The 27,772-nt window shown below is 42.9% G+C and overlaps 1 protein-coding gene across 1 annotated transcript in view; it reads left to right on the forward strand.

The window, feature by feature from the left end:
* Nucleotides 1-27,772, forward strand: part of Cog7 (component of oligomeric golgi complex 7) — an 86,099-nt gene that overhangs the window by 9,038 nt on the left and 49,289 nt on the right. The window contains exons 2-6 of the mRNA XM_004670203.2: nucleotides 7,568-7,716; nucleotides 7,965-8,081; nucleotides 14,423-14,591; nucleotides 26,275-26,357; nucleotides 27,452-27,574. Of these exons, the coding sequence (XP_004670260.1) occupies nucleotides 7,568-7,716; nucleotides 7,965-8,081; nucleotides 14,423-14,591; nucleotides 26,275-26,357; nucleotides 27,452-27,574 (641 nt within the window). The remainder of the gene's footprint in view (nucleotides 1-7,567; nucleotides 7,717-7,964; nucleotides 8,082-14,422; nucleotides 14,592-26,274; nucleotides 26,358-27,451; nucleotides 27,575-27,772) is intronic.

Raw genomic sequence — 27,772 nt, forward strand, 5'->3', positions numbered from 1 at the left:
CACTTTGCATCCGGAGTTCTGTGGGTGTTGAGGATTGAACTGAGGTCAGCAGGCTTTGGCTGCAAGCAAGAGTCTTTAGCTGCTAAGTCATCTCCCAGGTTCTTTTTGTTTTTTAAATGTATATTAATTTATTTATTTGAGGAAATGTGAGAAAGACAGAGGGTGTGAGTGTATACGGGCATGCCAGAGCCTTTAGCTGGTGCAGATGAATTCTAGTGCATGTACTGCTTTGTGTATGGGCACACCAGAGCCATTTGCTTGTGCAAATAAACTCTAGATGTAGGTGCTGCTTTGTATGTCTGGCTTTACATGGGTACTGGGAAATTGAGCCTGAGCCATCAGCCTTTGCAAGTAAGAGCCTTTATCAGCTGAGCCATCTCCCCAGGCCATACTTGTTATTTATTTAGTTTTTCAAGGTAGGATCTTGCTCTTGCCTAGGCTGATCTGGAATTTACTATGTAGACTCAGGCTGGCCTTGAACTCACAGATCTTCCTACCTTAGCCACTTGAGCTCTAGAATTAAAGACATGCACCACCATGCCTGGCCCTACTTGTTATTTATTTTATTTTTTGTTTTATTTATTTGAGAGAGAGAGAGAGAGAAAGAGAGAGAGAAAGAGACAGAGAATGGGTGTGCCAGGGCCTTTAGCCACTGCAAATGAATTCCAGATGCATGTGTCACCATGTGTATCTGGCTTATGTTGATACTGGGGAATTGAACCTGGATCCTTAGACTTTGCAGGTAAGCCCCTTAACCACTATGCCATCTCTCCAGCCCTGTACTTGTTATTTTTCTTTTTTAAAAAATATTTTATTATTAATTAATTTATTTCACAGAGAAAGAGAGAGAATGGGCATGCCAGGGCCCCCAGCCACTGCAAATGAACTCCAGATGCGTGCGCCCCCTTGTGCATCTGCCTAAATGGGTCCTGGGGAGTTAAATCTGGGATCTCTGGCTTTGCAGGCAAACGTCTTAACCACTAAGCCATCCCTCCAGACCCGTACTTGTTATTTTTTATACGGGAGAAAGAGAATGAGAATTGGCATGCCAGGGCCTCCAGCCATGCAGTCGAATTCCAGATGCATGCACCATCTTGTGTGCTTGTGTGACCTTGCGTGCTTATGTTACCTTGTGAGTCTGGCTTATGTGGGATCTGGAAAGCCAAACATGGGTCTTTAGGCTTTGCAGGCAAGTGCCTTAGCCACTAAGCAATCTCTCCAGCTCCTACTTTTTTTTTTTTTTTTTTTTTTTGAGGAAGGGTTTCATTTTAGCTCAGGCTGACCTGAAATTCACTATGTAGTCTCAGGGTGGCCTTGAACTCAAGGTGATCCTCCTGCCTCTGCCTCTGGAGTGCTTGGATTAAAGGCATGCACCACCATGCCTGGCTCAGCCCCTACTTTTTATTTATTTTTAAAAAATATTTTATTTCTATTTATTTATTTGAAAGAGAGAGAAAGAATGGGCATGTCAGGGCCTCAGCCACTACAAATGAACCAGTTGCACGTGCCACCTTGTGCATATAGATTTCCGTGGTCCTGGGGAATTGAACATAGGTCCTGGAGAATCAAACCTGTGTCCTTTGGCTTTGTAGGCAAGTGCCTTAACCATTAAGCAATCTTTCCAGCCCCCTATTTGTTATTTTTATTTATTTGAGAGCGATAGAGAGAAAGAGGCAGTTAGAGAAAGAGTGGGTGTGTGTGAAAATTGGCACACTAGGGCTTCAGCCACTGTACATGCACTCCAGATGCATGCACCACCAATGGCCTATAATGTTTTGGGGGCATCAGGGACCTCCCTGGCAGCTATAGCCATTTTTAAAAGATAGTTTATAAAAAATAATACATGCCACCAGCAACTCGAGTTCTGCCTCACCTGCCTTTGCTTTGCTTTGTTGATCCAGTACACATTGCATAGCTTGCTTTTAAGTGGAGGCAAACAGTTAAGTAAACAGAACTGGTTTGTGGGTGTGTTTAAGGGGGGGGGAGCTTTATTTCAGGGCGGATTTTCTTTTGTGAGTCAGGCTCTTCTTATGTAGCCCAGGTTAGGCCCAAGCTCAGTATATGACTTAGGTCAGCTTTAGCTTTACTGTGTAACTCTGGGTGGTCTTGAGTGCTCCTTCCTCAGCCTCTAAGTGCTGGTATTAAAGGCTTGTGTGGCTACTGCTCCCACTACAGTGTGGAAGAGCCCAGGAGTATTTAGTATTCTGAAATACTTTGAGAGTCCAACATAATAAATAATCCTAACCAAAATGTTAATAATGTCCTTTTTGTATGATTATCTAATTTAAGTCTGACAATTATTTGGTGTGAGTGTGTGCATGTGTAAATGTGCACATGCACATATGTGATCTTGTGTGTGTGTGCATGTGTGTGGTGGAGGCCAGAGGACAACCTTGGGTGTTGTTCTTTAGGCTCTGTCTACCTTTTCTAAGACAAGAGCTCTCACTGGCCTGGTGCTCATCTGGTAAACTAGGTTGGCTGTCCAGCAAACTTCATGAGTCCTTTGCCCCAGCACTGAGACTGCATGTCTTCAGGCAGTCATGCTTGCATAAGTACTTTATTGCTTGAGCTCTCTCTCCAACCCTGACAGTAATTCTTTGACATAGGCACTGAGTCCAGCATTAAGTTGGTAATGAATAGGGGAGCTGGGTTAGAATCAGGGCAACCTGCTTCCAAGTTTGAGTTTATTTTATCTTTTTAAATTTTGTTTTGTTTTGTTTTTAACGTAGGGTCTAACTTTAGCCCAGGCTGACCTGAAATTAGTCTCAGGCTGGCCTCAAACTCACAGCAATCCTCCCATCTCAGCCTCTGGAGAGCTGGGATTAAAGATGTGCACCACCATACCCCAGCCTCTTCTTTTTTTTTTTTTTTATGAGAGAGAGCTTGTGCGAGAGAGAATTGGCATACCAGGGCCTCTAGCCACTGCCGTTGAACTCCAGACATGTGTGCCATCTTGTGTGCATGTATGACCTTGAGTACTTGTGTCACATTGTGCGTTTGGCAGACTGCGGGATCTAGAGAGCTGAACACGGGTCCTTAGGCTTCATAGGCAAGTGCCTTAACCACTAAGCCATCTCTCCAGCCCCTCTTCGTTTTCATTTTCGTTTTTATTTATTTGAGAGAGAGAGAGACAGAAAGAGGCAAAGAGAGAAAATGAATGTGCCAGGGCCTCCAGCCACTGCAAACAAATTCCAGATGCATGCGCCATCTTGTGCATCTGGCTTACATGGGTACTGGGGAATTGAACCTTGGTCCTTAGGCCTCTCATGCCAGCACCTTAACTGCTAAGTTATCTCTCTATCCCACAAGTTTGAGTTTATTTAAAAAAAAAAAACACCCTATTTTTATTTATTTGCCAGCAGAGAGAGAGGGGGATGAATATGGGTGTGCCACTTTGTGCTTCTGGTTTTATGTGGGTACTGGGGAATCAAACCCGGGCCAACAGGCTTTGCAAGCAAGTGGCTTTAACTGCTGAAACATCTCCCCAACCTGGTTTAAGTTGATAAGCATTATACTTCACTTGAAACAACACGTGCAGGCAAATGTGGATAAAACAAGATCTGGACTGTTCAGAGAAAGGTGAAAAGTTCAGAAATGCTGCTTAAGTCCATCAGTAAATAATTGCCATCATCATTACTAGAGGGTCACACTTGCATGGGGAAAATTCAGCTGGAAATAAAGCAGAAAAAACCCTACCTTTGTAGGTTGAGGGGCTGGGGAAATGGCTTTGTGGTTAAGAATGCTTATTGTTGATTGATTTATTTTATTTGTTATTTTTCTAAGTAGGATCTCACTCTAGTCCAGGCTGACCTGGAATTTACTATGTAGTCTCAGGGTGGTCTCAAACTCACTGCCCTCCTCCTACCTCTGCCTCCCAAGTGTTGGGATTAAAAGCATGCGCTACCACGCCCGTTAGGAGTGATTATTGTACAAGCGTGGGGGCCAAAGACTGCTTGGATTTGATTGCTGCAGGACCCAAATAAACAGCTGGACATGACTATGCCCTTCTGTAACCCCAGTCCTGTTGGGGGCAGAGATTGGTAAATCACTGAGGCTTGCTACTGAAAAAAAAAAAAAAAAAAAGGCAAAACCAGAAACTCTGGGTTAAGTGGGAGTCTGCCTCAGGGAAATAGAAGGATGAGTGCAAAGAGGAGGAAGGGCAATGTTCTCCTCTATCCTCCACAGGTGTGTGCACAGGGTACTTGCGTATGCACACACATGCATACAGTAACACACCACACCATAGCACACATACTCTACACACACCATGCATATGCTACATACACATCACCTACCATGCCATACATTACACACATATACACACACTCGTAGGTTGGATATACCTAGTATGTGGTGCATATTTGCAAATTCCAATTCTCGGCAGGCTGAGGTAGGAGAATCTTGAGTTTTAAGCCAGCTTTGGTTACATAGCAAGACCCTGTCTCAAGAAGAAAAGGAAGGGCTGGTGGGTGGCTTAGTGGTTAAGATGTTTGCCTGCAAAGCCAAAGGACCCAGGTTTGATTCCCCAGGACCCATGTTAGCCAGATGCACAAGGGGGGCACATGCATCTGGAGTTCCTTTGTAGTGGCTGGAGGTCCTGGTGTGCCCATTCTCTCTACTCCCTCCCTCCCTCTTTCTCTGTCAAATAAATAAATATAAACTATTTTTTAATAAAAGAAGAAAAAGAAAAAAAGGGGGGGAGGGAGGGAGAGAGAGAGACAAAAAAAGAAAGAAAGAAGGAAAGAAAAGCTGGAATCAGACTGAAAGGTCCTTTGGCCTCACATGGAGTTTGGGCTGTCATCTCTTAGGCACTGAGCTTCAGAAGTTTAAAAACTGATTTTTTTGTGGAAGAGTTAAAAACCTAAGTCTGATGTAATGACAGTTATTGTTGAAGTTCTGTTCCAGATGTTAAGAACCTTAGATTTAAAAATAAAAATTTAAATAAAAAATTTTTTTTTCAAGGTAGGGCTTCACTTGAGCTCAGGCTGACCTGGAATTCACTATGGAGTCTCAGGGTGGCCTTGAACTCATGGCGATCCTCCTACCTCTGCCTCCTGAGTGCTGGGATTAAAGGCATGTGCCACCACGTCCGGCTAAATAGATTTTTAAGAGGCATGTAATACTTAAGGGTTGCAGAGTGATGTCTTGATAGGTGCCTTCATTGTGAAGGCTGGTGGTGGGCTCGGTGTATTAATAGAGCACCCACTAGCCTTCTCAAAACCAGAACTGCAAAGAGAGACATCTCCATGTATGCGTGGTTTGTGAGCAAATCAGGATATTTAATTTAGCCATCTGCTCAGACATTGATCATTCATTATGGTGAGAACATTTAGTACCTTCTATTTTTTTTTTCTAATACCTTCTATTTTGAATATATGTTACAGGGCCTGGGGAAGATGGTTCAATGTGTAAAGTGCATGAGCACCTGAGTTCAGATCACTAATACCCATGTAAGAGGTGCAGTGGCATGTGCCTATAATCCCAGTGCTGAGGGACAGAAACAGGAGGATACCCAGGGTTGGCTAGATTGTTTAGCTAAATTGGTGAGCTCTGCATTCAATCTCAAAAATTAAAGTGGAGCCGGGTTTGGTGGCTCACACCTTTAATCCCAGAGGCATAGGAGGATTGCTATGAGTTCAAGGTCAACCTGAAACTACATAGTGAATTCTAGGTCAATCTGGGCTTCAGTGAGACCCTACCTCCAACAAACAAACAAAGGAAGCCAGGGTGTGGTGGCACATGCCTTTAATCCCAGCACTTGCTAGGCAGAGGTAGGAGGATTGCTGTGAGTTTAAGGCCACTCGGAGACTACATAGTGAATTCCAGGTCAGCCTTGAAAAAAAGAAAAATAAAAAACAAATAAAGATCACTTTACCCCAGTTCATCTCCCATGTCAGCCTGGGTTAGAGTGAGATCCTATCTGCCCCCCCACCAAACAAAAAAGGTCATTTGCCAAATAACATTTTTTTTTTCCTGACCTACAGTGAACCCAGGTGGTCCTTTGAAATAGTACTTCTTTTTGAAATTAGGTAAACAGTATATTCCTGGAAGGGTTGGAATTATCAGGAAACTACTCAAGAAAAGTTCAACAAAATAAAAATATAGAAATAAGAAAAAACTGTAGAGCTGGGAATGATGTCACTTGGGAGGCAGAGGTAGGAGGATCACTGTTAGTTCGAGGCCACCCTGAGATTACATAGTGAATTCCAGGTCAGACTGAGCTGGAATGAGACCCTACCTTGAAAAACCAAAAAAAAAAAAAAAAAAAAAAAAAGTCTATGGAAAGTAATAATGGTATCCATACACATATAAGACTTGGCAAGCTCATTACCACAGAGCTATATCCCCAGCTGGGGGATATTATTTATTTGTTTGTTGTTTGTTGTTTGTAGGGTCTCGCTCTAGCTCAGGCTGACTTGGATTTCATTAAGTAGTCTTAGGGTGGCCTTGAACTCACAGTGATTCTCCTATCTCTGCTTCCTGAATGCTAGAATTAAAGGCATGTGCTATCCTACCATGCCTGGCTTTATTTTTATTTTTATTTTATTTGGTTTTCTGAGGTAGGGTCTCACTCTAGCTCAGGTGGGTCTGGAATTTACTATGTAGTCTTAGGGTGGCCTTGAACTCATGGTGATTCTCCTACCTCTGCCTCCTCAATGCTAGGATTAAAGGCATGTGCCACCATGCCCAGCTTTATTTTTTATTTTAATTTTAATTGGTTTTCTGAGGCAGGGTCTCACTCTAGCTCAGGTTGACCTGGAATTCAATATGAAGTCTCAGGGTGGCCTCAAACACACAGCAATCTTACCTCTGCCTCCCAAGTGCTAGGATTAAAGGCGTGACCATGCCCAGCTTTATTTTTTTATTTATTTTTTTCTTTTTTTTTAAAATTTATTTATTTGAGAGCGACAGACACAGAGAGAAAGACAGATAGAGAGAGAGAGAGAATGGGCGCGCCAGGGCTTCCAGCCTCTGCAAACGAACTCCAGACGCATGCGCCCCCTTGTGCATCTGGCTAACGTGGGACCTGGGGAACCGAGCCTCGAACCGGGGTCCTTAGGCTTCACAGGCAAGCACTTAACTGCTAAGCCATCTCTCCAGCCCTATTTTTTTATTTTTAATATTTACTTATTTGCAAGGGGAGTAGAGAGAGAGAGGGAGAGAGATGTGCCATGCCAAGACCTCTTGCCACTGCAAATGAACTACAGATACATGCACCTCTCTGTGCAACTGGCTTTACGTGGATATTGAACCTAGGCCTGTAGGCTTTGCAAACCAGTGTTTTACCCATTGAGCCATCTCCTCAGCCCTTGTTTTTTTGAGACTGGGGTTCACTATGTAGCACATGTTAGCCTCAACCTTTTGACAGTTCTCCTCCATCCGTCTCCTGAGATTTGTGATTATAGGCATATGCCCACCTCACCACCAACCCCCTGCCCCATGTTTCCTGTAGGCTCCAGAACCTGACTGAGAAGGCTTTAGGAAGTTTCCTTTCTGTTAGCTCTTTTATGTCATAGTTTTTACTGTGATGGGCATAATGTAATTCTTGAATTTTTTTTTGCCACAGAAACAAGCCTCCAGGCTCTTCAGAATATGCCCAAAGTACTCCGGGATGTGGAGGCCCTTAAACAGGAGGCATCTTTTCTGAAAGAACAAATGGTTCTTGTCAAGGAGGACATTATAAAGTTTGAGCAGGACACATCACAGTCGATGCAGGTATTTTGGCATTTGTCCCAACTGTGCACACTAGTAACAGGCAGATCTTGCAAGGCAAGGATATAGAACAGGAGAGCATGGTGGGAGCCACATTGAATTCTGACCACTACCTTGTGCTTGGTTCTCTCAGCTTTCCCATTTCATCAGCCTAGTTACCTTGGTAAAGATACTTGATGTTTGAGGTGACTGGAGGGAGGTGGAGGAAAAGGAGCTGCCACTCTCTTGTGGGCCTCCTGTTTCTCTTTCAGGTGCTGGTGGAAATTGACCAGGTGAAGTCCAGAATGCAGCTGGCTGTGGAGTCTCTTCAGGAAGCTGACAAGTGGAGCACGCTGAGCACTGATATTGAGGAAACATTTAAGACTCAAGTAGGTTTCCTGTGTAGAGGATGCTGTGGAGTTCATGTGGGCAGGAACTTAAGGTTGGAGAAAGCAATGAGGTACCACTCTTGAGCCATGGAAGCACATAGAAGCACAGTCATTATGGGGATCTGGAGCTGCCCTGGCACTCCTGTCTTCTTTAGTTTGCATCCTTTGCATGATTGGAGCCTAGAAGGCTCAAGAAGCATGCAAAGCAGAGAAGGTGGGGATAGGCCAGAGTGTGGAACATGGGTTGATGGGACTTTGGTAAGTTATCTCACCTCCCTGAGACTGCAAAATGTGGAAAATAGTAATACCTTTTAAGCCTGGTTGCAAGGATGGAGTGAGATGGGTACTGTAAAGAACTCTTTATGAAGCTGGGTATGGTGGCACACACCTTTAATCCCAGCATTCAGGAGGCAGAGGTAGGAGCATTGCTGTGAGTTCAAGGCCAGCCTGGAAATACATAGTGAATTCCAGGCCAGCCTGGGCTAAAGTGAGACTGTATCTTGAAAAACCAAAACAAAACATTCCATTTGAAATAGAGAGATGGCTCAGGGATTAAGCTGTTTTCCTGTAAAGCCCAATGACTCTGGTTTGATTCCCTAGTACCATGTAAAACCAGATGCACAAAGTGGCTCATGCATCTGGAGTTCATTTGCAGTGGCTAGAGGCCCTGGCGTGCCCATTCTCTCTCTTTCTGTCTGTCTGTATCTTTAAAAAAAAAAACAAAAAACTCCTTTTTAGTTATAAAGCAAAATAAAGTATAACATTTGCTCTAGTCCCCTAATTTCTCCTCTACAAATGCTTATCAACCTTAGGCCTGTTCTTTCATATATTTTTTCCATACAAACAGTACCACATTGTGAACACTACTATGCACTTTTTTTTTCACTCACTAAAGTATGTGATTTTTTTGCATGTGTACATGTGTACCCATGTGCGTGCATGTTCATATGTGTGTGGGCACACATGTGTGTATGGAGGCCAGAGGTCAATGCCAGGTGTCTTATTTAAACTTCACCTTTTTCTTTTGGTTTTCCAAGATAGGATCTCACTCTAGCTCAGGCTGACCTGGAATTCACTATGTAATCTCAGCATGGCCTCGAACTCTGTGATCCTCCTACCTCTGCCTCCCGAGTGCTGGGATTAAAGGCATGCTCCACCACGGCTGGCCATTCTCTACCTTTTTTGTTGAGACAGGGTCTCACTGAGCCCAGAGCTCACTGATATGACTAGTCTAGTTAGCCAATTTGCCCTGGGAGATCTGCCTGGCTCTGCCTTCTAGTGCTGGTGCTGGTACTGAGATCATAGGTGTACAGCACACCATTTGTGTGGGTTCTGGGGATCCAAACTCTGGTCCTCATGATTGTACAGCAAGTTCTTTATTGACAGCCATCTCCCCAGCCCATTATGGTATCTTTTCTTTCTTTTATTTTTATTTTTGGAGGTAGGGTCTCACTCTAGCCCAGGCTGACCTGGAATTCACTATGTAGTCTTAGAGTGGCATTGAACTCAAGGTGATCCTCCTACCTCTGCCTTCCAAGTGCTGGTATTAAAGGCGTGTCCTACCATGCCCAGGTAGGGGTTATCCTTTTTTTTTGTCATTTATCATTGCTTTATTATACTCTTTTTTTTGGATTTTTAAAAAAAAAAATTTTGTTGATTTTTATTTATTTATTTGAGAGTGACAGAGAGAGAGAGAGAGAGAGAATGGGCATGCCAGGGCCTCCAGCCACTGTAAACGAACTCCATACGTGTGTGCCCCCTTGTGCATCTGGCTAACGTGGGTCCTGGAGAATCGAGCCTCGAACCTCGGTCCTTAGGCTTTACAGGCAAACGTTTAACTGCTAAGCCATCTCTCCATTCCTTTTTTGGATTTAAAAAACATTAAAAAATTTTTTTAAAAATTATTTATTTATTTATTTGAGAGCGACAGACACAGAGAGAAAGACAGATAGAGGGAGAGAGAGAGAATGGGCGCGCCAGAGCTTCCAGCCTCTGCAAACGAACTCCAGACGCGTGCGCCCCCTTGTGCATCTGGCTAACGTGGGACCTGGGGAACCGAGCCTCGAACCGGGGTCCTTAGGCTTCACAGGCAAGCACTTAACCGCTAAGCCATCTCTCCAGCCCTAAAAATTTTTTTTATTAACAACTTCCATGATTATAAAAAATACCCCATGGTGATACCCTCCCTCCCTCCACTTACCCCTTTGAAGTTCCACTCTCCATCATACCCCCTCCCCATATCAATCAGTCTCTTTTTTACTTTTTTTTTTTTTTTTTTTTTTTTTTTTTTTTAAATTTTTTTATTTTTATTTATTTGAGAGCAACAGACAGAGAGAGAAAGAGGCAGATAGAGAGAGAGAGAGAGAATGGGCGCGCCAGGGCCTCCAGCCACTGCAAACAAACTCCAGACGCGTGCGCCCTCTTGTGCATCTGGCTAACGTGGGACCTGGGGAACCAAGCCTCGAACCGGGGTCCTTAGGCTTCACAGGCAAGCACTTAACCGCTAAGCCATCTCTCCAGCCCTCTTTTTTACTTTTGATGTCTTGATCTGTTCCTCCTCTTATGATGGTCTTATACAGGTAGTATCAGGCACTGTGAGGTCATGGATATCCAGGCCATTTTGTGTCTGGAGGGAGCATGTTGTATGGACTCCTGCCCTTCCTTTGGCTCTTACATTCTTTCCACCACCTCTTCCGCATTAGACCCTGAGCCTTGGAAGATGTGATACAGATACTGCAGTACTGAGCACTGCAGTCATTTCTTTCCATCACCATGATACCTTCTGAGTTGTCCCAAGGTTATTGCCATCTGAAAAGAGAAGATTCTTAACTAAAAGTGAGAGTAGCATTAATATAAGGGTGTGAACATTAAGAGTAGTGCTTACTGGGCAGTTTGATAGCATAGTATATACATTTGGCCAGAGAACAGTAGATGTTACACCCCTAGGGCTCATGACTACCCCTGTTCTAAGTTTTCAGTATCAGGGATGTATTCCCTTCCCATGGAGTGGGACTCCAGTCCAATTAGGGTTATCTTTTTTAAAAAAGATTTATTTATTTATCTGCATGCAGAGAGACGGGTGTGCCATAGCATTTTGCAGACAAACTCTAGACACATGCACCACTTTGTATATCTGACTTTAACGTGGATACTGGGGATTTGAACTTGGGCTATCAGGCTTTGTGAGCAAGTGCTTTTAATCGCTGAACCATCTCTAACCCTACCTAAACATTTAAAAAACTATTCTTTCTTTTCTGTTTTTTTTCAAGGTAAGGTTGAAAAAGTCCAGGCTGACCTAGAACTCACTGTGTAGTCCCAGGCTGGCCTCAAACTCATGGCATTCCTCCTACCTCTGCCTCCTAAGTGCTTAGATTAAAGATGTGCACAACTATGCCCACTTTATTTATTTTATTTTTTTGGTTTTTTGAGGTAAGGTCCCACTGTGGCCTAGGCTGATCTGAATTCACTATGTACTCTCAGGCTGGCCTCAAACTCATAGCAATCCTCTTGCCTCTGCCAACCAAGTGCTGACATTAAAGACATGCATCACCACGCTTGGCTATCCTTGTTCTCCAGAGCCACTTACAATTTATTAATATTTTTTTCTTGTGCCCTTTGCACATCATAGTTAATGGGGTCTTTTCTTTTTTTTAGGTAGGGTTTCAGGCTGGCCTTCGACTCCCTATGTAGCTGAAAATGACCTTGAGCTCCTGTTCCTTCTGCCTCTACCTCTTGAGTGATGGGGTTATAGGTGTACACTATCATGCCTGGCTCATAGGGCCATTTTTCTTTCTTTCTATTTATTTATTTTATTGACAACTTCCATGATTATAAACAGTATCCCATGGTAATCCCTTCCCTCCACTTTCCCCTTTGAAATTCCATGGGGTCATTTTTCATCATCCAAGCATTTAGCCTAGAAACTCCAGAAGTCACTACCCACCCCGCTTTTGTTAGTTTTGTCTGTCTACCATCACTGTAATCTTGTGTGTCATTTCCTTGTCCCCCTCCTTTCCCTGCATGTCAGCTTTCAGTGTTCCCCATCTTGTCCAGGGTTCAGTTTGAGCCCACAACCACATGCATGTTTCAAGCTAGTTTCACAGCAGGCGGTGGCTTGTCTTTTCAGCTCTCGGCTGTGGGTATATTGTCTGTGGCTTCTGTGGCTTATTAACACACTGTCTCCTTTTGTTTCACCCGTTTTCTGCCTAAGCTATCCTCCCTCCCGTCCATTCCTGAATGTCCAACCTAAACATCCACTTCAGTCAGTCATTGCTCTCCCTGGCTCCTTGCCTCTCATAGGAAAAATTAGTTGGTCCTATAACACTTGAGATTTTCTTCTGAAGTATATCATAATCTTTCTGTTCCAACACATTGTGAATGCATGTTTGTGTGACCTTATTTATCTTTGTGTCTCAGAAGTGTCTGACACATCACAGATAGCTGTCAAATGCTGAAATGCTGTTAGTTTGTTCACTGTTTCCCTCCCTCCCTCCCTCCTTCCCTCCCTCCCTCCCTCTTTCATTCTTTCTCCCCCCCATCCTTCCCTTTCTGTCTCTCTCTTTCTTTTCTTTTTTTAAAAATTTTTCAAGGTAGGATCTCTCTCTAGTCCAAGTTGGCCTGGAATTCACTATGGAGTCTCAGGCGGGCCTTGAACTCATGAGTATCCTGCTACCTTTGCCTCCTGAATGCTGGGGTTAAAGGCTTGTGCCACCATATTCTCACCTCCCCTTCCTCCCCACCCTTCCTCCCTTCCTCTCTCTCTCTCCCTGTCTCTCTCTTTTCTTCTTTCTCTTTTCTATTTTGGGAGACAAGGTCTCATTCTATAGCCATGCTGTCCTTGACTTCACTGTGTGACCCAGACTGGCCTTGAACTCAGGATAACTCTCTTGCCTCAATATCCCAAGTGCCAGCATTACAGGTGTGTGCCATCATACTTGGCTTCCAGATTCATTTTTCCTTTTAAAAATATATTTATTTATTATTACTTATTTTGAGAGAAAGAGGCAGAAGGAGAGAGAGAGAGAAAGAATGGACATGCCAGGGCCTCCAGCCACTGCAAACGCATGTGCTACCTTGTGTATCTGGCTTACGTGGATCCTGGGGAATTGACTCTGGTTCCTTTGGCTTTGCAAGGAAATGCCTTAACCACTAAGCCATCTCTCCAGCCCCAGCTTCATTTTTCTAATCATAAATATAACTTAGGCACAGTTTTGAAGATTTGAAAGATTCAGAAAATAGACAAGAAAATAAAACAATATATTATCATTCCTAATAATGTACTTAAAAAATTTTTTTTTATGTTTTATTTTTTGGTTTTTCAAGGTAGGGTCTCATTCTAGCTCAGGCTGACTTGGAATTCATTGTGCAGTCTCAGGGTGGCCTCGAACTCATGGTGATCCTCCTACCTCTGCCTTCAGAATACTGGAATTAAAGGTGTGTGCTACCACGCCCAACTAGATAAACAGTATTTTTAAAAATTTGACAGAGAACTAGAGAGATTGAGAAAGAGAGAGAGAGAGAGAGAGGGAGAAAATAGGCATGCCAGGGCTTCTAGCCACTGCAAACAAACTCCAGACGTGTGTGCCCCCTTGTGCATCTGGCTAATGTGGGTCCTGGGAAGTCAAATGTAGGTCTTTAAGCTTTGCAGGCAAGCACCTTAACTGCTAAGCCATCTCTCCAGCCCTTTCTTTTATTTTAAAAATATTTATTTAGTTGGGCGTGGTGGCACATGCCTTTAATCCCAGCATTTGGGAGGCAGAGGTAGGAAGATCACCACTCTGAGACTACATAGTGAATTCCAGGTCAGCTTGGGCTAGAGTGAGACTACCTTAAAAAACAACAACCAAATATATATATATTTAAACATTTTAAAATTTATAAATGCTATTTATTATTTATTTATTTGTTTATTTATTTATTTAGAGACAAAGATAGAAAGAGGCAGACAGAGTATAAATGTGTATGAACACTCTAGGGTGTCCTGCCACTGCAAACAAACTCCAGATGCATGCTCCACTTCGTGCATCTGGTTTTATGTGGGTACTGGGGAATCAAACATAGGCTGTCAGGCTTTGTAGATCTTTGTAGACCTTTAACTGCTGAGCCATCTTTCCAGCCCTTAAAATAATTGAGAGAGAGAGGGAGGGAGGGAGAGAATGAATGAATGAGAATGGGTATTCCAGGGCCTTCTGCCATTGCAAACTAACTCCAAACAAGTGTGCCACTTTGTGCATTTGGTTTACATGGGTACCTGGGAATTGAACCCAGGCCACCAGACTTTGCAATCAAGTGTCTTTAACAACTGAGCAATCTCTCCAGCCACTCTTCTGTTGTTTTCTTAGGATATAGCTGCGATTTCTGCCAAGCTGACTGGGATGCAGAACAGCTTGATGATGCTTGTTGACACCCCAGACTATTCGGAAAAATGTGTGCACTTGGAGGCTCTGAAGAACAGGCTGGAGGCCCTGGCCAGTCCCCAGATTGTGGCAGCATTCACCTCTCAGTCTGTAGGTAAGTGTGGCCCTTTCTCATTTCTGGGCACACTTGTTATAAGGCTTGAGTCTTCAGGCATTTAGAATGTCTTCGTGTGCATTGAATTATGCAGCACTTGGGAGGCAGAGGTAGGAGGATCACCATGAGTTCAAGGCCACCCTGAGACTACATAGTGAATTACAGGTCAGCCTGGACTAGAGTGAAACCCTACCTCAAAAAATTAAAAACAGACAAATCTGTAACTTTTTCTTTTTAAAATTTTATTTTATATATATTATAACAGGTTATATTCTTTAATCCTTTCATCTTTGCCTGCTCCCATTATACATACATATATATAATAAATAATACATATATATATTTTTTACATAGGTGATAGTCTTTTGGGGGGGGGGCTTTCGAGTAGGGTCTCATTCTAGTCAGGCTGACCTGGGATTCACTATGTCATCTCAGGGTGGCCTTGAACTCAGGATATTTCTACCTACCCTGCAGCTCTTATAATCTTTGAGCCTCCTCTTCTGCAATGGTCCCTGAGCCTTGGCAGGTCTGTTAACAGTCTGGTTTGGTGTTTTCTGTAGCCTCTGGGCTTCTGATTTGATATGTTTTGATTGATCACTGTCTGTTGCCTTTCCCTGGAGCTGGATGTCAGGCCAGGAGTAGGAGCAGTACTCATGTCACAGCTTCCTCTGCAATTTCTTATGGGTCCTGGAAGATGTGGTAGAGGTGGTTATCTTATGGTAGGCAGTGGCTATCTTTTTCTTTCTTAATTTTCTTTTCTTCTTTTTTGGGGGAGGTTTGTTTCGAGATAGGGTCTTGCTCTAGCCCAGACTGGTTTGGAATTTACTAGTTTCAGGGTGGCCTCGAACTCATGGCTTTCCTCCTACCTCTGCCTCCCGAGAGCTCACATTAAAGACATGCACCACCATGCCTGGCAGTTTTTTTTTTCCTTTCCTGAGGTAGGGTCTCACTCTAGCCCAGGCTGACCTGTAATTCACTGTGTAGTCTTGGGGTGGCCTCGAACTCTCAGCAATCCTCCTACCTATGCCTCTCAAGTGCTGGGATTAAAGGCGTGTGCCACCATGCTCAGTGAGCGGGTATTTGTTTTTGATGCATCTTGGATTTCCTGAGTTTTCTCTGCCATCTTCATGGTTTGGGAGGGGCGATTATTGAATGGAATCCTATCTCTGTTTCCCTGTTTTTGGTCTGGCTCCTATTCCACCATCTTTTTTCAAAAATAGTATTTTATTTTTATTTATTTGAGAGAGAAAGAGGCAGAGAAAGAAGAGTGGGCACGCCAGGACATCCAGCCACTGTAAATGAACTCCAGATACATGTGCCACCTTGTGCATCTGGCTAACGTGGGTCATGGGGAATTGAACCTAGGTCCTTTAGCTTTGCAGGCGGGCCTCTAGCCCCTATTCCATCATCATAACTGGAAGTCTACTGTCTTGTTTTTCTTGTTGCCTAATGTCCATCTTTCTTGACTATAATTCTGACTGAACATAGGCAGGTTCTTTTTTTTCTTTTCAAATTTTTTGTTATTAACAACTTTCATGATTATAAAAAATATACCATGGTAATACCCTCCCTCCCCCCACTTTCCCCTTTGAAACTCCATTCTCCATCATATCCCCTACCCATCTCAATCAGCCTCTTTTTTATTTTGGTGTCATGATCTTTTCCTCCTATTATGATGGTCTTATGTAGGTAGTGTCAGGCACTGTGAGTTCATGGATATCTAGGTCATTTTGTGTCTGGGGGGAGCACGTTGTAAGGAGTCATAGGCAGGTTCCTTAGCAGTCTTTCTTGTCTTTTAAACTAGATTAAATTAAATTAATTTATTTTTATTGACAACTTCCATAATTTTAGACAATAAACCATGATAATTCCCTCCCTCCTCACTTTTCCCTTTGCAACTCCAATTCCCTCCCCCTCTCAATTAGTCTCTCTTATTTTGATGTCATCATCTTTTTCTCCTGTTATGAGGGTCTTGTGTAGGTAGTGCCAGGCACTGCTAGGTCATGGGTATCGAGTCTGGAAGAGTGCATTGTAAGCAATCTTACCTTTTCTTTGGCTCTTACATTCTTTCTGCCACTTTTCCACAATGGACCTTGAGCCTTGGAAGGTGTGATAGAGATGTTTCAGTGCTGAGCACTCTTCTGTCACTTCTCAGCACCATGTTGCTTTTTGAGTCATCTCAGAGGTCACTGCCATCTGAAAAGAGAAGCTTCTCTAACCAAAAGTGAGAGTAGCATTATTAAATGGGTGTGAACATTAAGAGAAGTGCTTACTGGGCAGTTTGGTGAGCATACTATGTGCATTTAGCCAGACATTAGCAGGCATTACACCCCTAGGGCTCATGACCTACCTTGTCATAGGTTTTCAGTATTAGGCATGTATTTTCTCCCATGGAGCCGGCCTCTAGTCCAGTTATAGAGCAATTGGTTTCCCCCATATCAGACATGCCACTATTGCACCCGTTGTCTCATTTGGCCTGGCTGGCCACACTTAAGGCTAGCAGTGTCCACTTTTATTTATCTCCACTGATCACTTCTCTGTCTCCCATAGATCTGCATGTAGCCAGTTTTTTTCAGCTTTCAGTCAGCTGGTCTGTAGGGAGGATGTTTTCAGCACAGCTCCAGCAAAATTTCTCAGTGACCCTGAAGCCAAAACTTATGGAGTCTTTATCAATAGGGTCAGAGTCTTACCATTTATTCCTGGTCGGAAACCAAGATCCTTGGCAATGACCTGTGATGTTTTGGGGGCATCAAGGACCTCCCTGGCCAACAACTCACTGGAAGGTTTCCCATCCCTGATACTGAAATTTTTCTAGTAACGATCTATGGTTTCTGAGTGTGCCATTGTTAAATCTATAACTTTATGATGCTTATGTATTTTCAACATTTTACATGGAATTTTCTGATATAGAGAAAGGTTGAACCCCTGATAAAAAAAAAAAAAAAAGAAACAGATATTGTGAAATACCCCCTAAATTCCAGCATTATCATGTTACTGCTCCTCCCTCCCCTTAAGCTGGGGATGGAAGCCAGGGTGTGGCAATGCTCTTGTCACTGAGTTACATCCTAGACCTTGCTGATCCACTTACCTATTTGTCCATTGCTACATCTTGTCTTTCTTTCTTTTGTCTTGCTGTTGCTATAACCCAAAATTTACTTTTTTCATGGCAAACTTTATTTTATTTTTTTAAAGACTTAATTATTTTTAAATTTTTATTTATTTATTTGAGAGAAAGAGGCAGAGAGAGAGAGAGAGCGAGAGCGAGAGCGAGAGCGAGAGAGAGAGAGAGAGAGAGAGACAATGGGAGCGCCAGGGCCTCCAGCCACTGCAAACGAACTCCAGATGCGTGCGCCCCCTTGTGCATCTGGCTAACATGGGTCCTGGGGGAATTGAGCCTCGAACCGGGGTCCTTAGGCTTCACAGGCAAGCGCTTAACTGCTAAGCCATCTCTCCAGCCCTCATAGCAAATTTTAAACATGGGCATACTTCATTCCTAAATATGTCACCCATGAGCTCTTGACCAAACAGGAAGAAGCAGCAGCAAGGCTCTTTCTTACTTTCACAGCTCTTATATGGGGCAGAGTGTAGTCTGTGCCAGCTGCTTCCACTCAGGTTAGCTAACATTCATTACTTCACATCATTACCCTTGGTTTTCTTTTTGTAATAATAACAATGAAGATGTACTGTTAGCAGATTTCAAGTCTAAATTATTATTAGCTGAAGACACCAGTTGTAGAGTATATCCCAGAACTCACTCCTCACTGAGAGGTGGTACCTTTGTCTAATGTCTCCTACTTCCTTCACCCTCTCTGCTTGGAAGCTACTATTCTTCCCTCTCTCTCTCTGTCTATTTTTTTTTTTTTTCTTGAGGTAGGGTCTCGTAGCCCAGGCTGACATAGAATTTACTATGTAGTCTCAGGTTGATCTTGAACTCAATGATCCTCCTACCTCTGCCTCTGAAGTGCTGGGATTAAAGCATCCACTCTTTTTTTTTTTTCTTAAAAAAAAGTATTTTATTCCTCTACTCCTGGAAGCTACTATTTTAGGTTTTTTTTTCTAAGTTCAGTTTTTTGGATTCCACATACAAGTGTGATACTACATCGTTTGTCTTTCTCTGCCTGACTTACTTTATTTAGCATGGAACCTCCTAGGTCCATTTGTGTTGTTGCCAATGACAGGAATTCTGTTTTAGAGCTGAAGAGGGTGCTAGGGATTGAACCCAGAGCCTTGTGCATACCAGACTAGCACTGTTACTACTGGGCTACATCTCTGTTCCTGGGAGAGTGTTTTCAATAAGGAGGCTGGGTCAACAGCTATAAACTCTTGGAGTATTATAGAGCTTTGGGTGATCCTGTGGATAGTTGAGTGTTCCAGGTGTGTGAGAACAGCTTAACCTCCCTGTGCCCAATGGTAATATTGTTCTCCCTGTAAAGAAAAATTCTTCTTTTTCCATACTCAAAGAGGAAAAAGGTTTGGCCTTCCTTGCCTTGGGGGTAAAGCCACATCAAAATCAGGAATCCCGGCTGGAGGAATGGTTCAGTGGTTGAGGAATTTGCCTGCAAAGCCTAAGGACCTAGGTTCAATTCCCCAGAACCCACGTAAGCCAGATGTATAAGGTGGCGTATGCATCTGGAGTTTATTGGCAGTGACTGGAAGCCTTGGTGTGCCCACTCTCTCTTTCTGCCTCTTTGTCTCTCTCAAATAAATAAAGTATTTAAAAAATATTTTATCTTTATTTATTTGAGAGGTGGGAAGAGGCAGAGAGAGAGAGAAAATGGGCACTCTAGGGCTTCCAGCCCCTGCAAATGAACTCCAGATGCATATGCTACATTGTGCATGTGGCTTATGTGGGTCCTGGGAAATTGAACCGAGGTTCTTTGGCTTCACAGGCAAGCACCTTAACTGCTAAGCCATCTCTTCAGCCCAGTATTTATTTTTTTTTAAATGAGGGATCCACACAGGGGCTGTATAGCTCAGTTGTATAGCACTTACCTAGCGTACAGCCTGGATACCCAGAACTGCCACCACCACCAAAAAGAAAGAAAAACAGAAAAGAAAAACTTTACTAAATTATTTATTAATTTAAGTAGGACCTTTTCTGTAATTTTTAGGATTTCTGGATACAAGATCATGTCTGCACAAATAACTTTACTTCTTTTTGAATATTTTATTTTCCTTCTAGTTGTTCCAATTGGGACTTCCAATATTAGGTGGAATATAGTTGATGAAAGTGAGCATCCTTGTCTCATTCCTGGTTTCAGAGGAAGATCTATGATCTTCACCACTGAATATTTTGTTAGCTGTGGATTTATGGACTTACATTTTGCATGCTGTGTGTATATCTGTACAGTGTATGAATGTATGTATGTGTGCAGGTGTGTATGTGCACAGAAGCCAGAAGAACTTCAGGTGTCTTTCTCTAATGCTCAGACACATACTTCTTTGAGACAGGGGCTCTTCCTCAATCTGGAGCTGCCTGGTCAGCAAGCTCCATTGATTCTCTGGTCCCTGCCCTTCAATTCCTCTACTGGGGTTATAGAAATGTATAGCCACACCTGCCTTTTTAGATTCTGGGGAGTTGAAGTGGGATGGTCTTAGATACAGGTCCTTATGCTTATATGGGAAGTACTCTTAACGACTGAGCCATCTCCCCAGCCCTTTGACTTGTTTTATGCTAAAGAAATTTTTTTATTATTATTTTTTAAAGACTTTTAAATTTTTGTTTATTTATTTATTGGAGACAGACAGAGGAGGGGAGAGAGTGAGAATGGGCATGCCAGGGCCTCTATTCATTGCAAACGATTACCAGACGCATGTACCACCATGGTCATCTATCTGGCTTTCATGGGATCTGGAGAATTGAACCTGGGTCCTTAGGCTTTACAGGCAAATGCCTTAACCACTAAGCCATCTCTCCAGCCTAATTTTATTATTTTTTAAAATAGTTTATTTTATTTATTTATTAGAGAGAGAGAGAATGGGTATGCCAGGGCCTCCAGCCTTTGCAAACAAACTCCAGATGCATGCACCACCATGTGCATCTGGACTACATGGGACTTGGGGACTTGAGCCTGGGTCCTTAGGCTTTGCAGGCAAGTACCTTAACTGCTAAGCCATCTCTTCAACCTGAGTTTGTTTTTTTATTATTATTATTATTTTGGCTTTTCAAGGTAGGGTCCCGCTGTAGCTCAGGCTGACCTGAAATTCACTGTATAGTTTCAGGATGGCCTTGTACTCACAGAAATCCTCGTACCTCTGCCTCCTGAGTGCTGGGATTAAAGGCATGCACCACCATGCATGGATTAAAAAAAAAAAAAAAAAAAATATATATATATATATATACACACACACACACACACACACACACACATACATATATATATTTTGTTTTTTGGGTTTTTTTTCTTATTTTTAAAAAATTTTTATTAGCATTTTCCATGATTATAAAAAAAATCCGCTGGGCGTGGTGGCGCACGCCTTTAATCCCAGCACTCGGGAGGCAGAGGTAGGAGGATCTCCGAGAGTTCGAGGCCACCCTGAGACTACATAGTGAATTCCAGGTCAGCCTGAGCCAGAGTGAGACCCTACCTCGAAAAAAAAAAAAAAAATCCCATGGTAATTCCCTCCCTCCCCTTCACACTTTCCCCTTTGAAATTCCATTCTCCATCATATTACCTCCCTATCACAATCATTGTACTTACATATATACAATATCAACCTATTAAATGGGACCTGGGGACTTGAGCCTGGGTCCTTAGGCTTTGCAGGCAAGTGCCTTAACTGCTAAGCCATCTCTTCAACCTGAGTTTGTTTTTTTATTATTATTATTATTTTGGCTTTTCAAGGTAGGGTCCCGCTGTAGCTCAGGCTGACCTGAAATTCACTGTATAGTTTCAGGATGGCCTTGTACTCACAGAAATCCTCGTACCTCTGCCTCCTGAGTGCTGGGATTAAAGGCATGCACCACCATGCATGGATTAAAAAAAAAAAAATATATATATATATATATATACACACACACACACACACACACACACACACACATATATATTTTGTTTTTTGGGTTTTTTTTCTTATTTTTTAAAAATTTTTATTAGCATTTTCCATGATTATAAAAAAAATCCGCTGGGCGTGGTGGCGCACGCCTTTAATCCCAGCACTCGGGAGGCAGAGGTAGGAGGATCTCCGAGAGTTCGAGGCCACCCTGAGACTACATAGTGAATTCCAGGTCAGCCTGAGCCAGAGTGAGACCCTACCTCGAAAAAAAAAAAAAAAATCCCATGGTAATTCCCTCCCTCCCCTTCACACTTTCCCCTTTGAAATTCCATTCTCCATCATATTACCTCCCTATCACAATCATTGTACTTACATATATACAATATCAACCTATTAAATGGGACCTGGGGACTTGAGCCTGGGTCCTTAGGCTTTGCAGGCAAGTGCCTTAACTGCTAAGCCATCTCTTCAACCTGAGTTTGGTTATTTTTATTATTATTATTATTATTATTATTATTATTATTATTATTATTTTAGTTTTTCAAGGTAGGGTCCAGCTGTAGCCCAGGCTGATCTGGAATTCACTATATAGTTTCAGGATGGCCTTGTACTCACAGAAATCCTCGTACCTCTGCCTCCTGAGTGCTGGGATTAAAGGCGTGCACCACCATGCCTGGATTAAAAAACACACGCGCACACACACACACACACACACACACACACACACACACACACACATATATGTATATACTGACCTGGAATTTACTATTTAATCTCAGGGTGTCCTCGAACTCACGGCGATCCTCCTACCTCTGCCTCCCAAGTGCTGGGATTAAAGGCGTGAGCTACCATGCCTGGACAAATATATATTTTTAAAATATTTTCTTCTTATTTTCTACTTATTTGAGAGTACACGTGAGAGAGATACAGAAATAGGCAGATAGAGAGAGAGAGAGAGAGAAAGAGAGAGAGAGACAATGGGCATGCTAGGGCCTCTAGCCATTGCAAACTAACTCCAGATGTGTGTGGCCCCTGTGCATCTGGCTTACATGGGTCCTGGGGAGTCGAACCTGGGTTTGTTGGCTTTGCAGGCAAGCGCCTTAACTGCTAAGCCATCTCTCCTGCCCCATGATTAATTTTTAATTTTTTTATTGACAACATCTATACTTAACAGATAATAAACTATGCTATTTCCCTCCTTTCCCCCATTTTCCCCTTTACAACTCTGCTCTTCATCATATCCCCTCCCTCTCTTGGTTAGTTTCTCTTTTATTTTTGATGTTATCATTCTTTTCTCCTCTTGTGAAGGTATTGCTAGGCTCTGCGAGGTCATGGATATCGAGACCAGTTTCTGCCTGGGTAGTTGCATTGTAAGGAGTGGTGCCCTTTCTTTGGCTCTTACATTCTTTTTGCCACCTCTTCCACAATGGACCCTGAGCATTGAAGGGTGTGATAAAGATGTTTCAGTGCTGAGCACTCCTCTGTCACTTCTTAGCACTGTGCTGCCTTTTGGGTCATCTTAGTGGTCACCATCACCTGAAAAGAGAAGCTTCTTTAACCAAAAGTAAGAGTAGCATTAATATATGAATACGAACATTAAGTGTAGTGTTTTCAGGGTAGTTTGGTGAGAATAATATATGCATTTAGCCAGGCAACAGCAGACTTTATGCCCCTAAGGCTCATGACCACCCCTGCCATAGGCTTTTGATTAAGTTTTCAGTACCAGGCATGTATTTCCTGGGCCTCCAGTCCAATTAGAGAGCAGTTGGTTCCCCCCAGAGCAGACATGCCACTATTGCACCCGTTTGGTCATTTGGTCTGTCTGGCCAACAAGTTTGATTATTTTTGAGACAGGGTCTAATATAGGCTGACCTCAAACTCACTGTGTAGCTGAGTCTGACCATGAACTCTGACCCTTCTGCTTCTATCTCCCAAGTGCTGGGACTATAGGCATGTGCATCATTATTTCATCAGGAACAGATATTGGTCTGTATTTCCTTGTCATTCTCTGTCCAGCTTTGGAATGAGTGTGCTGCTGACCTCATAGTGAGTTAGGAAGCAGCTCCTTTGCAAATAACATGTGTGAATTCTCTATATGTCTGCTATTTTCCATTGGGACAGATGGCCTGGGGTTTCTTGTCAACAGGTTTTACTCATGAATGCAATCCTTGTACTAGTTTTAGGTGCATTCAGGATTTCTATTTGTCTTTTGGTTTTGTGCTTTTCTTTTTGATAGTTAGGATCTTGATCTAGCCCAGGCTGACCAGGAATTCAGTATGTAGTCTCAGGCTGCAGGCTTACATTTAAAAAAAATTATTTATTTATTTGCAAGCAGAGAGAGAGAGAAAGAGAGAGAGAGAAAGAGAAGGGAGGATGAGGAGGGGAGGGGAGGGAACAGAGAGAATGGGCACACCAGGGCCTCTAACCATTACAAATGAACTCCAGACGCATGTGCCACCTTGTGCCTCTGGCTTATGTGGATCCTGGGGAATTGAACCTAGGTCCTATGGCTTCATAGGCAAATGCCTTAACTGCTAAGCCATCTCTCCAGCCCTGGCTTAAAATTTTTTTTTTTTTAATTATTTGCAAGCAGAGAGAGAGAGAATATGAATGAATGAGAATGAGTGCTCCAAGGCCTTTTGCCACACAGCAGATGAGCTCCAGATACATGTGCCACTTTGTGCATCTGGCTCTACATGAGAACTGGTGAATTGAATCCAAGTTATTAGGCTTTGCAAGCAAATTTAACCACTGAACCATCTCTCTAGCCAGTAGGGTCTCGCTCCAGCACTAGCTGACATGGAATTCACTCTGTAGTCTCAGGGTGCCCTTGAAATCACAGTGATCCTTCTACCACAGCCTCATGAGTGCTGGGACTAAAGGCATGTGACACCATGTACATCTGTTTTTGTTTTTCAATAATGTTAAAATTTATTTTGTTTATCTGCAAGGAGAGAAAGAGAGAGAGAGAGAGAGAGAGAGAGAGAGAGAGAGAACAGGCTTACTTTCAGCCACTGCAAATGAACTCCAGATGAATGCGCCACCTTGTGCATCTGACTTTATGTGGATACTGGGGATTTGAACCCTGGTGTTAGGCTTTGCAGGCAAGTGCCTTAATCACTGAGTAATCTCTTCAGCCCTTTTTATTTTATTTTATTTTTTAATTTTTTAAAAAAATTTTTATTAACATTTTCCATGATTATAAAAAAAATCCCAGGCTGGAGAGATGGCTTAGCGGTTAAGCGCTTGCCTGTGAAGCCTAAGGACCCCGGTTCGAGGCTCAATTCCCCAGGACCCATGTTAGTCAGATGCATAAGGGGGCACATGCATCTGGAGTTCGTTTGCAGTGGCTGGAGGCCCTTGGCGTGCCCATTCTCTCTCGCTCTACCTGCCTCTTTCTCTGTCTGTCACTCTCAAATAAATAACTAAAAATAATAAAAATTTTTTTAAAAATCCCATGGTAATTCCCTCCCTACCCACCCCCACACTTTCCCCTTTGAAATTCCATTCTCCATCATATTAAAAATTTTTGAGACAGAGTTTCACTATGTAGCCCTGGTTGGCCTGGAACTTGTAATAATCCTCTTGTCTCTGCCTCTTGCATGCTGGATTTATAGGCATGTGCCACTGCACCCGGATTAGAATTTCTTTTACTTAGGTTTTTGTTTTTTTTTTAAGGAATTTATACATTTCATCAAGGTTATCCAGTTTGTTTTGTAGTTGTTCAAAGTAGTATCTTATAATCCTTTTTTATTTTATTTATTTATTTGCAAGAATAGAGAGAGAATATGGGAATGTCAGGGCCTTTGGCTGCTTCAAGCATACTCCAGATGAATGTGCCACTTTGTACATCTGGCTTTACATGGGTACTGGGAAATCAAACCTGGGTTATTAGGCTTTGCAGGCAAGCGCCTTAACCACTGAGCAATCTCTCTAGCCCTCATAATCCGTTTTATTTCTGTGAAAGTAGTAGTAATGTTTCCTCTTTTCATTTCTGAGTATATTTACTTAAGCCCACTCTCTTTCCTAGTGAATCTTGGCAGAGATTTGTCAGTTTTGTGGGCTTGCTCAAACTCTAGGCCTCATTGGTTGCCTCTTTTCCTCTTTTGTTTTCCTGTTCACTATTTTATTTATTTCTGCTCTCATCTGTATTAGTTCTTATTTTATATATTTATTAGGAGAAAGGGTTGTACTATGTCACTGAGTACTGCAGGCTGCCCTAAAACTCTGGATCAGCCTCCCAAGAGCTGAAATTCATGCCATTGTACCCAGCTAATCTCAGCTATATTAATGGTGTTTATTGATGAATTATTAACAAGACAGGGCTTGCAGTGTCTGATTATTGAACCCCAAGTTCTACTCCTTACCTTTTTTTTTCCAAAAGGTAGGGTCTCACTCTATCCTAGGCTGACCTGGAATTCACTATGGAGTCTCAGGGTGACCTCGAACTCACGGTGATCCTCCTACCTCTGCCTCCCAAGTGCTGGGATTAAAGTTGTGTGCCACTACGCCCAGCTCACTCTTTACTTTCCTCTTAACATTTATGACCCCATGGATGAGTTAACTCACCGTCTGTTGGAAACTGCTGATCACTAGTTGACACGTGTCCATATTGATCTTCGTGACTTGTTTCTCTTGGCCATACCCAAAGCCTAGTAACAGTATTTTCCCATTTTGCATCCTTTAGATCAGTCTAAAGTATTTGTGAAGGTTTTTGCTGAAATTGACCGGATGCCCCAGCTCCTTGCGTACTACTATAAGTGTCACAAGGTGAGAAGCTGAGTGATTATGATTACGGAAGAATGCTAAGTGGGCTACAGAATGTTTCACACATCAAGGCAAGAATACTGCCTCCTTGCTCTCTGTCTGTTCTTTTTGTTAGCCACTAGGGGGTGTTATTGGTCCAACCTACAGATGTATTTTATTGCCAATTGGAAAAAAAGTTGTCATTGGCTATATTCATTTACAGACTTGAAACGTTGTCTTAATTTAATGTCATTTTGTCTTTTTTGTTTGTTTGTTTGTTTGTTTTTTCAAGGTGGGGTCCTCACTCTAGTGTAGGCTGACCTGGAATTCACTATGTAGTCTCAGGGTGGCCTGGAACTCATGGCGATCCTCCTACTTCTGCCTCCTGAGTGCTGGAATTAAAGGTGTGTGCACCACCACCACACCTGGCTGCTGCTGCTTCTTTTTTTTCTTAATTTTTTTTTTTTAATTTGCAAGCAGGGAGAGATAGAGAAGAGAGACACAGAGAGAGTGGTCACGTTTGCAGTGGCACTCAGCCATTGCAAATGAACTCCAGATGCATGTATGTGTCCCTTGTGTATCTGTCTTCCGTGGGTCCCGGGGAAATCAAATCTGTGTCCTTTGGCTTCATAGGCAAATGCCTTAACTGCCCTTTTCATTTTGTCTTTTAAGGGGTACTCGTGTCTTACATTGCCTTTAGCAAGCCATAATAGTTTTATATATTTTCTAGGGTTAGGTTACCAAAAAGGTGGAGTTTCCTGGGCTAACCTAATTCCTTTAAGCCCAGTATTCCTCCTTTAAAATAGTCCAGAAAGGACATGAAACTTTCACCCAAGTGTATGGCATCCAAAGTGGAAGCATGTTGGCATGCTTTGTGGGCAGGGGAAAGGAGAGGGTCACTTGGAAGCAGCAAATTCAAGCTTTGGGTGATGATCAGGGTACGTGACTGTTCTTTTTTTTTATGCTTTTTCTCACGTGATGGAGCTCAATGGGTATTTGAATGCTCAGGGTAGTGGGCAGCAGTAATGAGCTTGCCTGGGTAGGAGAGAGCAGGGCAGTTACTGCAGCAGCATGTCTTGGTGTACCTAGTAAGGCTCCCTTTGTCCCACCCCCTGCAGGTTCAGCTTCTTGCAGCCTGGCAGGAGCTGTGCCAGAGCGACCTTCCCCTGGATCAGCAGCTCACTGGCCTCTATGATGCCTTGCTTGCGGCCTGGCACACACAAACCCAGTGGGCCACACAGGTAACAACTCATCTGGGATAGAGAACAGAGCCTATGGTGGCAAGGGAGTGGGTGGTGAGTCACTGAACTGCAGAGTGCCCCTCTAAGAGCTTCCAGTGTGTGCAGCTGTCATCCAAAGGACTAAACCATAGGCTTAGAAACCCATGTCAGTGAACTTCTGATGTCTCCATCAAAGCTCTTCTCACTCTGACCCGCCCT

This window comes from Jaculus jaculus, chromosome 12 (assembly GCF_020740685.1).
Source record: "Jaculus jaculus isolate mJacJac1 chromosome 12, mJacJac1.mat.Y.cur, whole genome shotgun sequence".
Taxonomy (NCBI): Eukaryota; Metazoa; Chordata; class Mammalia; order Rodentia; family Dipodidae; genus Jaculus; species Jaculus jaculus.